The 13,948-nt window shown below is 47.8% G+C and overlaps 2 protein-coding genes across 2 annotated transcripts; both read right to left on the bottom strand.

The window, feature by feature from the left end:
• Nucleotides 1–594: 594 nt before the first annotated feature.
• On the bottom strand, nt 595–5,460 carry LOC117859838 (D-3-phosphoglycerate dehydrogenase 3, chloroplastic). The gene is made up of 5 exons (XM_034743015.2): nt 4,771–5,460; nt 2,104–2,480; nt 1,891–2,001; nt 1,691–1,786; nt 595–1,579 (listed from the first exon to the last, which is right to left on the bottom strand). Exons 1-5 carry the CDS (start codon nt 5,375–5,377, stop codon nt 905–907), a joined length of 1,866 nt encoding a protein of 621 aa, XP_034598906.1. The 5' UTR covers nt 5,378–5,460; the 3' UTR covers nt 595–904.
• Nucleotides 5,461–8,880: 3,420 nt separating this feature from the next.
• Nucleotides 8,881–13,862, bottom strand: LOC117859837 (protein ecdysoneless homolog). The gene is made up of 5 exons (XM_034743014.2): nt 12,533–13,862; nt 11,837–12,169; nt 10,755–10,894; nt 10,046–10,206; nt 8,881–9,260 (listed from the first exon to the last, which is right to left on the bottom strand). The coding sequence occupies exons 1-5, from the start codon at nt 13,699–13,701 to the stop codon at nt 9,087–9,089; spliced, it is 1,977 nt and encodes a 658-aa protein (XP_034598905.1). The 5' UTR covers nt 13,702–13,862; the 3' UTR covers nt 8,881–9,086.
• Between the last annotated feature and the right edge of the window lie 86 nt (nt 13,863–13,948).

Consider the following 13,948-nt stretch of genomic DNA (forward strand, 5'->3'; position numbering starts at 1 on the left):
CTTTGTATCAGCTGTGGTTTCTGGCGACCGGCCTAGAGCCCGTGATTAATGGAAGATAACCTTTTCGTTAAAAAAAAAGAAGAGGAAAAAAAAACTCTGAACAGGAGGGAATCCCCACCTCTCGAGTCTCGACCCCTCCTACCGTCGTCGCGCGTCGTCCGCGTCCTACGGCCTACGGCGCGTCGCAGGTAACTCGCCGTCTTTATTGATCTGTTCTGTAAGCGCGGAGCCGGGGTACGCCGTGCTACTCGGCTGCTCGTTCCCCCCAGGCCGGCGGTCAGGCTTCGTACATCCGACGAATTTTCTACTTGTGAGTTTGAGATGAGGAACTGCCGAACTGCATCACATGCGGTCCAACTATCCAAGGCATTCTCACGGCAGCAGTCTCTATTCTACGAAACAATCGGCGAAGGGGATCAGGAGTTGAGAACGAGTGCACCGCTGGTCCCTGATCCAGAAATTTTTCTTCCTCTTCCTCTGTAGAACTTTCTGGAACCTTCCTGATTCTATTTTTCTTCTCTTACTACAAAGTCTTGTATCCAGTATCTGGGATCACAAAAACAATACCATAATATATTGCATCACACAACACAGTATAGAAGGTCTGCATTTCTTACCGATGCTGTTCTTAGAACCACGCATTACGCCCATAATGATACACACAGTTTATACAGACATAATAACGTCATACATAATCTTATTCAGAGTTTCAGACAGGGGCCAACCCAAGGCACCCTTCACATACACTACTACTCCTGACGTAAAAAATTTAGAGGTCCCGAGACAGAAAGACAGACCAGATCACGGATCGCGTTCTTCCCTGTTGTGGCCATAAGACGTCAAATCCCAAGTTCATTACGTACTATATCGAATAGTATCAATCCTACTGAACACTCGCTATCCATCATAGCTCGAGGAACACGAACTCCTCGATCGCCGGGATGCCCCCGATCTTCTCCAGGGTCTCCTTTTTGGGCTCCTCGTCGACGCCGATGGCCATGATTGCCTGCTTGCCGCGGAACGTCCGGCCGACGCTCATGAAGCTGATGTTCACGTTCATCTGGCCGAGGATGTTGCCGACCTTGCCGATCATCCCCGGCTGGTCGATCTGCCGGCACAGGATCAGGTTGCCCTCCAGGCTGACGTCTACCTCATAGGGCCCCACGAGGGTGAGGTGGGGCACGCCGTACTTGACCCGGCCCTCCAGGACGATGTCCCCGCCGTCGCTGATGGCGCTGGCGAACTTAGACTGCACCTGCGAGAGGCGCACCTGGATCGACTCCAGGGGCGCCTCGGCGGTCGGGCTGTCGTGCGAGACGCGCTCCTCCGTGATGCGGAGGCCGCGCTGCTTCGCGGTGTAGTCAGCGTTCACCAGGTTCACGAACGTGCTGGACACGGGCTCCACAAGGCCCTTGGTCACCATCGCGCGGAGGAGCCTCGTGTCCAGGTCGTCGGGGCCACGGGCCGTGGTGTACACCACCTTCACGCCCTTGATGCCGCTCTCGCCGGCGACGAGCTGCACGGCCAGCCTGCCGAGCTTCTCTGCCAGGGAAACGTAAGGAGCAAGCTCTGACATGACCTGGCAAAGGCAAGAAAAGTATTAATCATCTCCCTGTACAAGTGTACATTCACAATTGAACGATGCCGCACTGACACGTGACATGTCGCGAGAGAGAGAAGCTTTTCTCACCTCAGCTGGGACCATGGGCGCATTCACCGCTGTCGCTGCGAGCTCGCCCCTCAGCGCACCAACCACAGCTTCCGCAATCTCGATAGCGACGCCTTCCTGAAATTTTGGCGAGTTCAGTGAAGTTAGTACATCATCCGAGACAGCGACAAGTGGTTTGCATCAATGCAGTGCAGGGCGTGTTTTTAGGTAAAGATGCAGACCTGGGCTTCCACAGTACTTGCTCCAAGGTGGGGCGTTACTGTCACGTTCTCATGTAACACCAGCTTGCTGTCCTTAGGTGGGGGCTCCACGGTGAAGACATCAAGAGCCGCCTGTCGACATTGGCAAAGAAAAAAGCTCAGCTTTCAGCTGAATCTATCTTCACATCAATGAGGTAAAATGACACTTGAATTGAAGAAACGTCTGACGATCACCTGAGCAACTTTGCCTGAATCAAGGGCCCTCACTAGAGCATCTTCATCGATCACTCCACCCCTGGCCACATTAATGATCCGAACACCAGTCTTCATCTTTGCAAAGGACTCGTCGTTGAAGATCTTGTTTGTTGTTGGTATCAGTGGCATGTGGAGGGAGATAAAATCGGCTCTTGCTATGGCCTCATCGAAAGAAACAAGCTCAACTCCGATGGCACGCGCCCGATCTGCGGGGGCATAGGGATCATGGGCGATCACATGCATCCCGAGCCCTTTCGCTCGCCGTGCTACCTCTGAACCAACCTTGCCGAAGCCCATGATGGCAAGGGTCTTCCCAACCAGGGAAACCCCCACGTACTTGCTTCTTTGCCATTTACCTGTGTGAAATGAAATATATATATATATATCAGAACATTTCTTGGAGAGAATGATTGCAGAGTTGCTTCAAGACTTAACAGGGCATTTCAAGAACAACAGCACAACAGATTTTCTTTTTTTGGCGATGGCATATATCATTTAGTTAGCACAACATGATAGAGTATTTGCTTTTGTATTATTCCTCAGGTCGCAACATCATATAATTAGCATCCGCAACATATAAGCACTTCCCAGTAATGGTTTCAAGTTGGCAAAACAAAAATCATCCGAACCAGGAAGCAAAATGAGTATCCTTTTGTTTAAAGTAGTCTCCAGAAGTCAAGATATTAAATACTGATTTGGCTTATACAGTTAGCATTATTGTCTGGAAAGTTTTAGTAAATAGCTATAGTCACTTTCCAAAAAGATTAGATTTGACACAAGCGCTTATAGGGATCATATTCTCCACTAAACTGAGGCACCAGGTTCTTTTAAAATAAAAGCTCGATAGGGACATATTACCGACTTGGCAACGTAGTTGTTGGTAGATTCCTCAATAAGCAATCAGCACCTGAATTTGAACCACTTTTATCTCACAGTACACCTTGGATGTCATGATTATTACATGTGTAAAGGTTTGTTGCAATAATGCATTCGAAAGGAAAGAACAATTTGAGGTTCCAACCTCAATCTCCAGGCACACTAACAGCGCAAACACTCAGCCTATCCTGAATTATAATGCATCTCTTTTGGTCAAATTGATAAGGAGGTACTTGTTACCAATGGTAAATTGGTAGGTTGTCATTATCTGAAATGGACTTCACAGGACTTAAAATGGCAATGGACTCTCAATCAACTGCAGCAGCAATCAGGCCAGCATTACAAACAATTAAAGCGATTGAATGTTTCAGTGGGTTAACGGAATCTTAGAAATTGTCTCTTCCATTCGCTAGCACACCCTCTTGTAGGGTCAGTTGATTAGCTGAAGTACAGTTGTCCTTACATGTGTGCAGTATTCAGTAAATAGCTCATCATCAGATCTGTAATGGACACTTGTTTGGTGTTGGTGGTACTAATGGTCTGTTAGTGCGGTAGAGTGCTATTTGAGTACTTTATTTATTCATTCACCGGAAGCAAGATCCCTCAAATGCCTTGACAATAATTGATCTTTTTTCTTTGTGAAACCAATAATTGAATCTTTACATCAGGCCCATTTCGCTGTAGTTCCTCCACAGCAGGGCAAGAACAGGCCCATTACTCATTTACTCTATACTAGCACATAACACACGTGTTGTATGGACTTGTTTCAGACTTGATTCGCTGTGAGATCTGACTATCTGGGCACAGCCGCACAGGTAGAGAAACTGCCGGAAACCAGATTCATTGAACCTGCCCGTCTTTCAGCCCCATCCAGTGTTATCGGTCTAGAGATTCGAACCTCAATAAGCACACTGTCTAATGGGGACCACTGGAGGGTTAATCACCATGTGGAGAAATCAAGGAAAGGAATCATAGGCTATTATACTCATGAGAAGCACGTGAACCCAGCAAGCTTGCAAAGCTGGTGCGCAGCATGGCATGGTTGAAATGGATCGCACTATCTTAAAATAGTCGCCATTTGTCGTTTAAGAACAAAACTGTAGCCTAAGCTGTGATGCTCATGCACGTGCTTGTCACGAGACAACGTAACAAAATGTCAGTGTTATCCTCTGCCCCTAATTATCCAATGGGAATAATCAATTAGAAGAAAGTTTTGCACAAACAACTCGTTTTGGGGTATCCTTAGCCACCAGAAATTATTTAAGCATCTCAGCTCTATTTTATTGTCTACCTTCGATCTGCCAGATTCGATGGTGACATCAAACAAGTGCCCCCAACTTGTTTAAGACGAAATTGCTGCCTAAGCTGGGATGCTCATGCGTGCCGTCAGGCAACAAAAGCCAGTGCTATCCTCAACTTTCCAATGGAAATATAGTATTATCTAATCAGATGAAAGTTTGTAATGCACTTGGTGTATCACCGAGCACCAGAGAGGCAGAGACTGTCTAGCCGCTCCAGTTTTATTTTATCTGCGTTGCCAGATTCGATGGCGACATCAAACAATGCAACCTGCTCGTGCTGATAATTAATAAACTGGATTCTAGAATGCCCCACTGTTCATTGGTTTGGCCTATCTCTGTATAGCTCGTCAACCCAAGCCTAAACATGATTAACCACCCGCAGCACACGACAAATGAGATGGATGCCAAGTTAATCAACCAACCAACGGAGGAGAGGAGACAGGAGAGAGGTTTGATCGGGGTCACTCACCGGCCTTGAGCGCGGCGTCCGCCTGCGAGACGTTGCGCGCCATGGAGGCGAGCAGCGCGATGCCGTGCTCGGCGGCGGCGACGGTGTTGGCGGTGGGCGCGTTGACGACGAGGCACCCGGCCTCCGTGGCCGCCTGGAGGTCGACGTTGTCGATCCCGACGCCCGCGCGGCCGACGACCCGCAGCCGCCCCCGCCCGGCCTCCAGCACCTCCCGCGTCACCTTGGTGCCGCTGCGCACGATGAGCGCGTCGAACTGCGCCACCTTGGCGAGGAGGTCCGCGGGGGACATGCCGTAGGCGCACTCCACGTCCGCGAACTCCCGCAGCACCGCCAGCCCGGCCTCGCTCAGCTTCTCGGCCACCAGCACCGCCGGCTTGGGCCGCAGCGCGCCGTCCGACCCGGCCCGCGAGATCCGGCGTGCCGGAGACTCAGAGGGCGGCGGCGCCACGGGCGCGGGCGACGACACCACCGCGCACCGGACGCGGAGCCGCGCCGCGGACCTTCCCGCCGCGAACGGGAGCGATGCGGCGGCGGGGAGGCGGGCCCGCGCCCCCGCGGGGCTCGCGCTCGCGTGCGGGGTCGGGAGGAGCGCGCGTGAGGCGGCCATGCTGTTTCGTGGGTGGCTGGTTCGAATCGGGCTGGTGATCTGTGCCTGTGTTTGCTGGCTGGCGAGGACCGTGGAGGAAGAAGGGGATGGATGGTTTGGTTTATAAACACGGGAGGTGATGGTGATGGGAGGGAGGTAGGTGGGGTTATTCTGGGGAGTGGGAGCCCTTTTGTTGCCAGGGTGGGCCCACCCCGGGAATTATTGCTCGGGATCAGTGCGGCCGTGCATCGGGTTCGTCAGATATTTTGCTCTTTGCTCCAGTACCAACGTTGCTGAAATCGAATTCCTTCATCGTGAATTCGTGATCAAGCAGCAGGAATCAGAATTGGTAGTGTTTTGGCGTGCATGCTGGAGTAGCTAATTTTGGCGTTGTAGATAAGCATCGAAACATGGATAATGCTGGAGTAACCATTCGGTCTAAATATGGGCACAGATTCTGTCCAGTAGTTGACTGCCTTTAATCCATTCCTGGGGGTTCGGATGAGTGTCCAATGTTTTTCGTTTACGGACGGCCGAGGAGCTCCGAGTATCTCGCCGGTGGTAATCGTCAACTCCAAGCGCACGGAATTCTCGTGGCCCGGTCTGTCCGTCAACAGCTCTCCGTCACCATTTTTACTCTCCAATCCCAGAAACATTTTTTCTGACTCCGGCATCTCAGGATTAACGAAAAGAGAATTCCCTATTTCACACTCAATATATGAGTGGTTTCTTTTATGGTTCTCAAAAATTTTCCCTTTATTATTTAACACTGATTTGAACCGTTCGTAACAATAACCCGTGGATACTTCCACTCTATTTTACTAAACAAAACAACATCCAAATAATCTCTAAAATTCATGAAACTTTTTATAGTGATATAAAAGATAGAGGTGAACTCATTTTGCAAAAAAACACATACATATCATTTAAAATCTTCAAATTAAAATTCACTAAAATACGCTACTTTTAAAGATTATGTGAATTTTTAGAGCATAAAAATACTTTCCATAAAAAATCCAATATTCCTAACCCATGATGAAGTAATTTATAAAAGTGCATGTACATGCAGGTTGAGATGTCCACTCTGCCTAAAAGTGCAACAAAAGCGCCGATGCAAGTTGCACGCACCCAAAGCGACCATCTGGTTCACACATCACACTACACTCGAGCAAGTTGCCGCTCGGCAGTGACACCATGGGTGCGCCTGGCGGCCTGGCCGCACTGTTCCGGTCATAGTCCGGGATGTTTGGGAATACCGTGCTAAACTTTAGCACATGTCACATCGGATGTTTGATACTAATTAGAAGTATTAAATATAGTCTAATTACAAAATTAATTGTACAGATGGAGTCTAATTCGCGAGACGAATCTATTAAGCCTAATTAGTTTATGATTTGACAATGTGGTGCTACAGTAACCATTTGTTAATGATGGATTAATTAGCCTTAATAGATTCATCTCGCGAATTAAACTCCATCTGTGCAATTAGTTTTGTAATTAGCTCATGTTTAGTCCTTCTAATTAGCATCTGAATATCTGATGTGACCCTACTAAAGTTTAGCACCTCGTATCCAGACACCCCTCTCTCCAAAGCTGGCGCGGGGGTTTCTGTTTTACAAGAGTGCGTGGAAAACTGAAAATTTCCCTCCGCTGCGACGGCCAGATCCTCCTCCGCCTCTCCGGGAGCGAAGCTTCCCGGCAGCTTCCATCCATTCCATCCCAGGTCGCGCACGCCTCACGTGCGGCCGCAGGCGGCAGCGACCAGCAACAGCGGGCTAGAAGTGGACTTGCCGCCGTGCCTGTGCGTGCTGCCGCCCCGAGATGCCTGGCGGCTCCCTCCTGGTCGCCGCGCGCGCTGGCGGGTACTGGCCGTGGCGGGCCGCGGGCGTGGTGTGGTGCGTGCGATCTCTCACGGATCCCGTTTCGTCGCGGAGACCTGGAGACGCCGTGCGCTCGCGGAAACGTGGTTCCGCGCAGCCGGGAGGGAAGGCGACGGGGCGGATGGGGGGATCAGGGGAGATATGCGAATCTGCGCCCGGGGATCACACAGCACAGCACAGAACAGATCTGCTGCACCTGGACACTGGGAGAGAGTGAGAGACCGCCCGTTTACCACGCGACGGGTTAGGTGGGGAGGCGCCGGCAGCGAGCAGACAAATCACGTTGCACGGCGTACTGTCACTTGGCCTCCGCCTCCAGCTCCGGGCGCATCACGCTACAGTGACACGCCTGTTTGTTTGTTTACTCCCGAAGGGAAAAAAAACAAGATGCGCAAGCTTGTGGCCGCGTACGCGACGACCGTGGCCCGTGCTTTTCTTTCCACTAATTCCGTCATCTTGTGATGGTGAGATGCACAAACTCTGCTGGAAGATTTCCTTCCCCGGTGGCCAGGCTGCCATGTTGGACTACTGGTGGAAGAAGAGGATTAAGATATTGGACCATGATTGCCCATATTTTATTATCAGTAGTTTACCTATCCTGTTGGTGGAGCAATGGAGCATGAGATTCGGGTCGATATTTTCTACAGTACTCCTGAAAGCAAAGGTCCCGGTAGATCTTGCTTGGCTGCTGCGGAGAAATGGGATGGGAAGTATCCGTTTGACGCATCGAAGAGGCAGGAGCTACCACTACCAGCTGCACATTCCTCCGTCGCCCTTTTCTTGCAACGAGACGCTTCGCAAGAACCAATAAGTACTCCAAACTGCACTTTGAATCAGTGACTAAAAAAACAAAAAAAAACAGCTAGCTAAACAATACTCAAGTTGCAGCTACGCTACGCGATGCGGAAGGTTTTTTTCTTTCATTTTGCAGTTTCTGTGAGTGTGCCTTGACTGATGCATCCCACAGTTCGAAAATGCACTTTGTCTACCATCCAATTTATGTCTCTTCGCATCCTCACAAAAATCCAAAAAGGGAAAACATAAAAGGAGCTTTTACGACTGCACTTCTGGCTGTTCGCAAACTGATGTCTCTCCGACTTTCGCAAACATAGATGCAACTGTAAACTTGTAACCTTTGAGCTATTTCCGTTAGCTACCTCTGCTTATACAGATCACGAAAGAATGCCCCTCCCCAAAGTGCACAACAGAAACGGCAGATTGGTATAGCTTCCTCTTATCTCCATAATGCTCTGCTTCACCCAAACTGCATACCCACTTAGCCAGCTACAACTGTGCATGTATAAAATGTACTCCCTCCGTCCCAAATTACTATTCGTTTTATCCCAAATTACTATCCGTTTTGTCTTTTCGGGACAAATTATTATTCGTTTTATCTTTTCTAGATACATAACTTTTATCATTTTGTTTTTTCTAGATACATAACCTTTAGACATAATATAATCTAAATGCATTTTAAAAACTATATATCTAGAAAAACCCAAACGAATAGTAATTTGGGACGGAGGGAATAGTAATTTGGGACGGAGGGGTAATACTGCAACAGCGGACACCTTATATAGATATTTATAATTGACAGCTCAGGTAGATCGGTAATCCATACTTGTTAAAAAAAAAACCTAAGAATGTCTCAGTCCAAGCTGATCCTTGTGCCTTCTGTGATTTTATCATATATAGACCAGAAATGCCATGCCATGCTGCCGAACTCCATTGATACAAGTATGATAACGAGGTTACACAAGACATTCTATCACCATAAATCGGGTAACCGCCCATAAAGATAAGTGTTTCATATATTTCCCCAGATCTCTCGTGTACACTAAAACATAGAATCATGACTTTTTACCATCTGGAGGTACCTTTACACCCATAAGTCCTAGCAGATTCGAAGCTGGACCGGGAAGGCCTTGTTGAGAAGAGTAGGAGTTTAGAATGCTCTCCACAAGGTTCAAATCCACGTCAACTGGAGTCATCTCCCCATCAGTGGCTGCAGCATTTGATGGACCCTGCAAGGCTCCACAATGTTTTGGATCAGTAAAATCAAACAACACTTCTAGCAAAAATCAACAGAGTGCCTAGTTTCTAATTAAGAGTAGAATAAGTGAGAACCAGAAATATGGAATCGGACAGGTTAACTGATCATGAGTAAGTTGGATATGTAATCCAGACTTTGACTGATTTTGCAAATGATAGGGGAAACCAGTAAGAAAAGCAGAAACATGCCAATCCAAATTAAATAAACGAATATGCAGACAGATTTCACAAAAATGAATAGGAGATTGTATACATCAATTTCTTCCTGCGCAGATTTATAGAGAAAGATGCTAAGTGATAAACTTCTTCAACTTCAAGATTAGATGACCATATTTAACTAGTCAATCCAACTATGTCAGTAGCAGATCTACAACACGGCAGCACCCTTGGAAATTTAAAACATGGCACACAAACCTTGAGTTCAATCAAGGTATAATGACTAGGACGGAAATTTAAAGCCAATGAATATGGGGAGTCATTATGGCCGTTGGGAGATCATTAGGGTTCTTGTGGAAACTTCATGACATAAGATGGTCCTCATTCCGACCTCAACATGGGAAAAAGAATAGCAATTTAGGGACACTTTTTCCAAAAGAACAATATCATAGGACATTTTAAGAACCAATTTAGCTAACACAGTGATATACAGTTTATCAACTTTTCCTATTCTGATTCAAGAGTTCAGGAGGCAGTGCCCTATCCTAAACACAACATGAGAAAATGGAAGCAGGCAAAATCTCAAATAGAAAAGGGTTACCTCATCGATGGTGCCTGTGCGTGGTGCGCGAGCAAAGCTTTTCTCAAGTGTGGTGCTGCTTAGTTCTTTATTTAAAGCATCTGAATATGAATCCATAAAAGAATCACCCATATCCTTGTCATCTAATTCCTCATCAAAAGCGTTTTCTTCATCAGAATCATCTGTACCACAACAAACATTCTTAATCAGTAACTTCCAGTTCATACTGAAGTCCGAAACTAGGATTCAAATATCATTTAAGTAGCAGAATGAAGAAATAAAAAAGTTTGAGACATATACTGAAGAACTGAAAAATAACTAGCACTGCATGAACATATGAACTGGAAGACAGTACAATATAGTTTATACTGTTTGACCAATCCCAAAAATATCATAGTTACTTTACAGCCTCTTACCCTGTTAACTATCAGGCACATTTATTCAGTTTCCATTTAACCACATAAGAAATCAAACATTTAGTATGTCAGCGATTTAATCATCATATCCAACAAAAGACATGAGCAAGTAATAGAGGATCTTAGTTAGATCTCAAATCAAGCCATCCCCACTCCAAAAAAAGAAAAAATTCTTCACGGCATGGGATGAAACGATCCAACATTAATAACCTTTTTTGGGAATAGCCAGCACTAATAACTGACCATGTGACATAGGTAAAAGAAAGTAAGAGAAACAAACAGCTCTTGAATGACATGAGGAAAGAAACAGATACCAAAGTCCATGTCAGATGATGAGGATTTTCTATCAAACCCGTCATCACTGCCAGCTTGCTCTCGTGAACTTCCACCAAAAACCGACTCCATGGCTTTGAAGAACTGGTTGACATCTAGGTCAACTGATTCCATCTCTCTCCTGCATGAGAAAAAAAATGAGTTGATGAACACCAAAAGAACCTTTTTACTTTTTAGTAGGAAGATGCTCAGAGTTAAGTAGATATAAAAAGAAAATGTTAAATCACATGAAATCATTTAGCCATTTAGGTAGCACAAGCACTAGCAAAACAATCCAATTGCAACTCAGATGCACACAGAAAATAATGCATCATCTGTTTTTGCTCTACCTTTTATCTATTAATAAAATGATTTGAATCTTGCGAGTATCCTTCAGTCTCAACTCCCAACTATTAAGGCTATAACTTAAAGCCACCCGGATCTAGGGCAACATGCATAAACCTATACTCAATGCAATAACACTGTATGCAGATAACTGTGAGATCAAGACATTTTCGGGTTATCCTCATGTGATAAGGGCATAGGGCCATCACACAATGCTCATTGATGTATTCTTAGATATTACTGTAGGCACGAGCTCTGAAAAGATGGACTACAAGAAGAGTCTCAAACACAAGACACAACATATAGGAAGGTACCTACTTGGCAAACAAATTCACATACCTAGTAACAATATAGATCAATCACCCGTAGCAAAAGGCACAGAGATGACAGAAATTACAGCTGACTAGCTGAGAGCTGATAAATTTGCAACATAGTGTCCTTGGGTTTACTTGTTCTGCAGTCGGATTAAAAGTTTTTCTGGAGTTTCATAACTGATGTTCTGCTTACAATCTTGTATGTATTCAGTCATTCCAGATGTAGTGGACATTTAGTGATTGCAAATGGACATGAGAAGTTTGGACATGAACTGTCTATATCTTATAGAAGACAGATGCCAGCAAACAATCGAAGAACAAAACTAAATTTCTGAAGCACACGACCAAATGACAAGTTTGATCAGTGATACAGTTAATCAAAACAGATACCTATGTTACAAAGATAAATAAGTCTAGAGGAAAACCTGTTTGCAGGAACTTCAGCTCCCTCGAAGCTGGACATATTGCGAACAAAATCTTGCATGGACTCTGTAATCTCTCCAAGCTTAAACTGGTCCGCTTGGGATTTAGAACTGCCAGAGACACTTTGCTTTTGACTTTTTCTGTGTTTCTTTGCAGCTTCATACTCTTCCAGTTCTTTCTGCCTTTCACGGAGTTCTGCATTTAACTCCCCCTCCCCACCATATAACCATGATTCATCATCACTGGGAGGAAGATCAACGCCTTTAAATTCTTCAGCTGAGTATGGCATTGATAGGATTTCATCAATTCGACGGACTGGTTCACTTAGTATCTCCCTGTGACATACCACAAGAGTGTTATAACATTGAGAAATTGTCCCTGGTAATTTAGTTCAAAAGATATTATTAATTGGTCCATTAGGTGTTTTTGACACAGTATGGTAAAGCTAGCCAGGTAGCCTGAAGAATTATCTGGAATGCCATTCATGATTCATTACTTTCTTATCATTTACCTGGAGAACATGGCTATCTATGACTGCACTTCAAGAAGGAACAGATAATGAATATAGCCAGATAGTTTTTTCTCAAAGGTAGAAACTAAACAGTTTATGATTGGAATGGTTGCATAATCACATTGTTTGGCATAAAAACTATATAGATCGCAAAATCCACAATGTTAAAAAGGATAACTCGACATACCTAGTTCTTGAGTACAAAGTGGAGCTCTTGTAATATTGCATTGCATTCTCCATAACCCTCTTATACTCCTCTGAACCAGGAAGCAGCCCATTGAAGCACCCAGTCGCCTCCAAGGTCTTCCTGTAAATCTCCCACGTGCTCCCTTTACCTTCTTCCCCCTGGCGTCGTCTCTCCTGGTACATCATCTCAAACCCGCAGGCAATCTTCATTCCAAGCTCTGCCTCCATCCATTTCTCCGGCCCCTCCTCCCTTCTCGGCATTGGATAACCCCTGGGCGCCTGGAAGTTCTGCTGCACGAGCTGTGCGTACATTGCTCGCGTCATCCGCACCAAGGTTCTCACCATCTCAACGCCCTCCCCACTGGGCCCCTTGAGGAACTTCTCCATCCTCGCCGCGTGCTTCATGGTGTCTATGTCCCGGTCATAGAACCCCTCGACGGCACGCGCGATCAGGCAGGGCTCCTCCTTCAGCACCTTCGCCACTGGCGCCGGGACGTTAATGCGCGCTGTGTGGAGGTTCTCCGCCGCCCTCTCGGGCAGCCCGGCTATGCGGCGCTGTATCGCCGCCTGGACGGCGTCGGGGGCGCGGGTGTCGATGGAGTCGTCGTGGACGGCTGCGAGCGCGGCCTCCAGGGACGGGGTCTCCGGGAAGAGGGAGGGCGGCAGGATGTGGAGCTCGCCGCGGAAGATGAAGACGCGGTTGGGGGCGGATTCCGGGTCGAGCCACCGCGGGAGCGCGAAGGCGGCCTCGATGAGGAGGAACTCTCCGTCGGAGTCCCAGGCGCGGGCGGCGATGTCGGGGAACGCGCGGGTGAGCGCGAAGAGGAGGGAGGCGGCGAGCCATTCGTCGGGGAGGGAGTCACCGAAGCGGAGCGCGCCGTGGAGGTGGGGCACGGGCGGCGAGGCGCAGAGCGCGCAGGGGGCGGCCGGGTCGGACGGGAGGGAGAGCGTGAAGGGGTCCCGGTGGAAGAGGTGGGAGGAGAGGAACGGGCCGAGGTGCGATAGGAGGGTGAGGTGTAGGGACTGCAGCGTGGCGACGAGCGCGGGCGCGGGAAGCTTGGTGGGGAGCGGGAGCGGGTAGACGGCGTAGAAGAGGGTGTCGTCCGGCGGGCGGCGGGAGGGAAACGGGAAGGGGTTGGAGGAGGAGGAGGTGGAGGCGGTGGCCGCCATGGAGACGAGGCTAGGTGAGGACTGGAGATGGAGAGCGGCGCGGAGTTGGGGTCCGAGAACGGGGTTTGGGGGGATTTCGGTAGAGACGGACGGGCCCGGACGCACCGCGGCGGTGCGGGAAGGTGCTGGATTTGTGGTGACTTCTGGTGGCTCCACGCAGGCCAAACACCAGGCGGGCTTTGGTCCTCAGCCGAAGCCGCTAGGACCCGATTCAGGAAAGCCCAATAAAATTTTCGCACTTCGGCAT

This window comes from Setaria viridis, chromosome 6 (assembly GCF_005286985.2).
Source record: "Setaria viridis chromosome 6, Setaria_viridis_v4.0, whole genome shotgun sequence".
Lineage (NCBI taxonomy): Eukaryota > Viridiplantae > Streptophyta > Magnoliopsida > Poales > Poaceae > Setaria > Setaria viridis.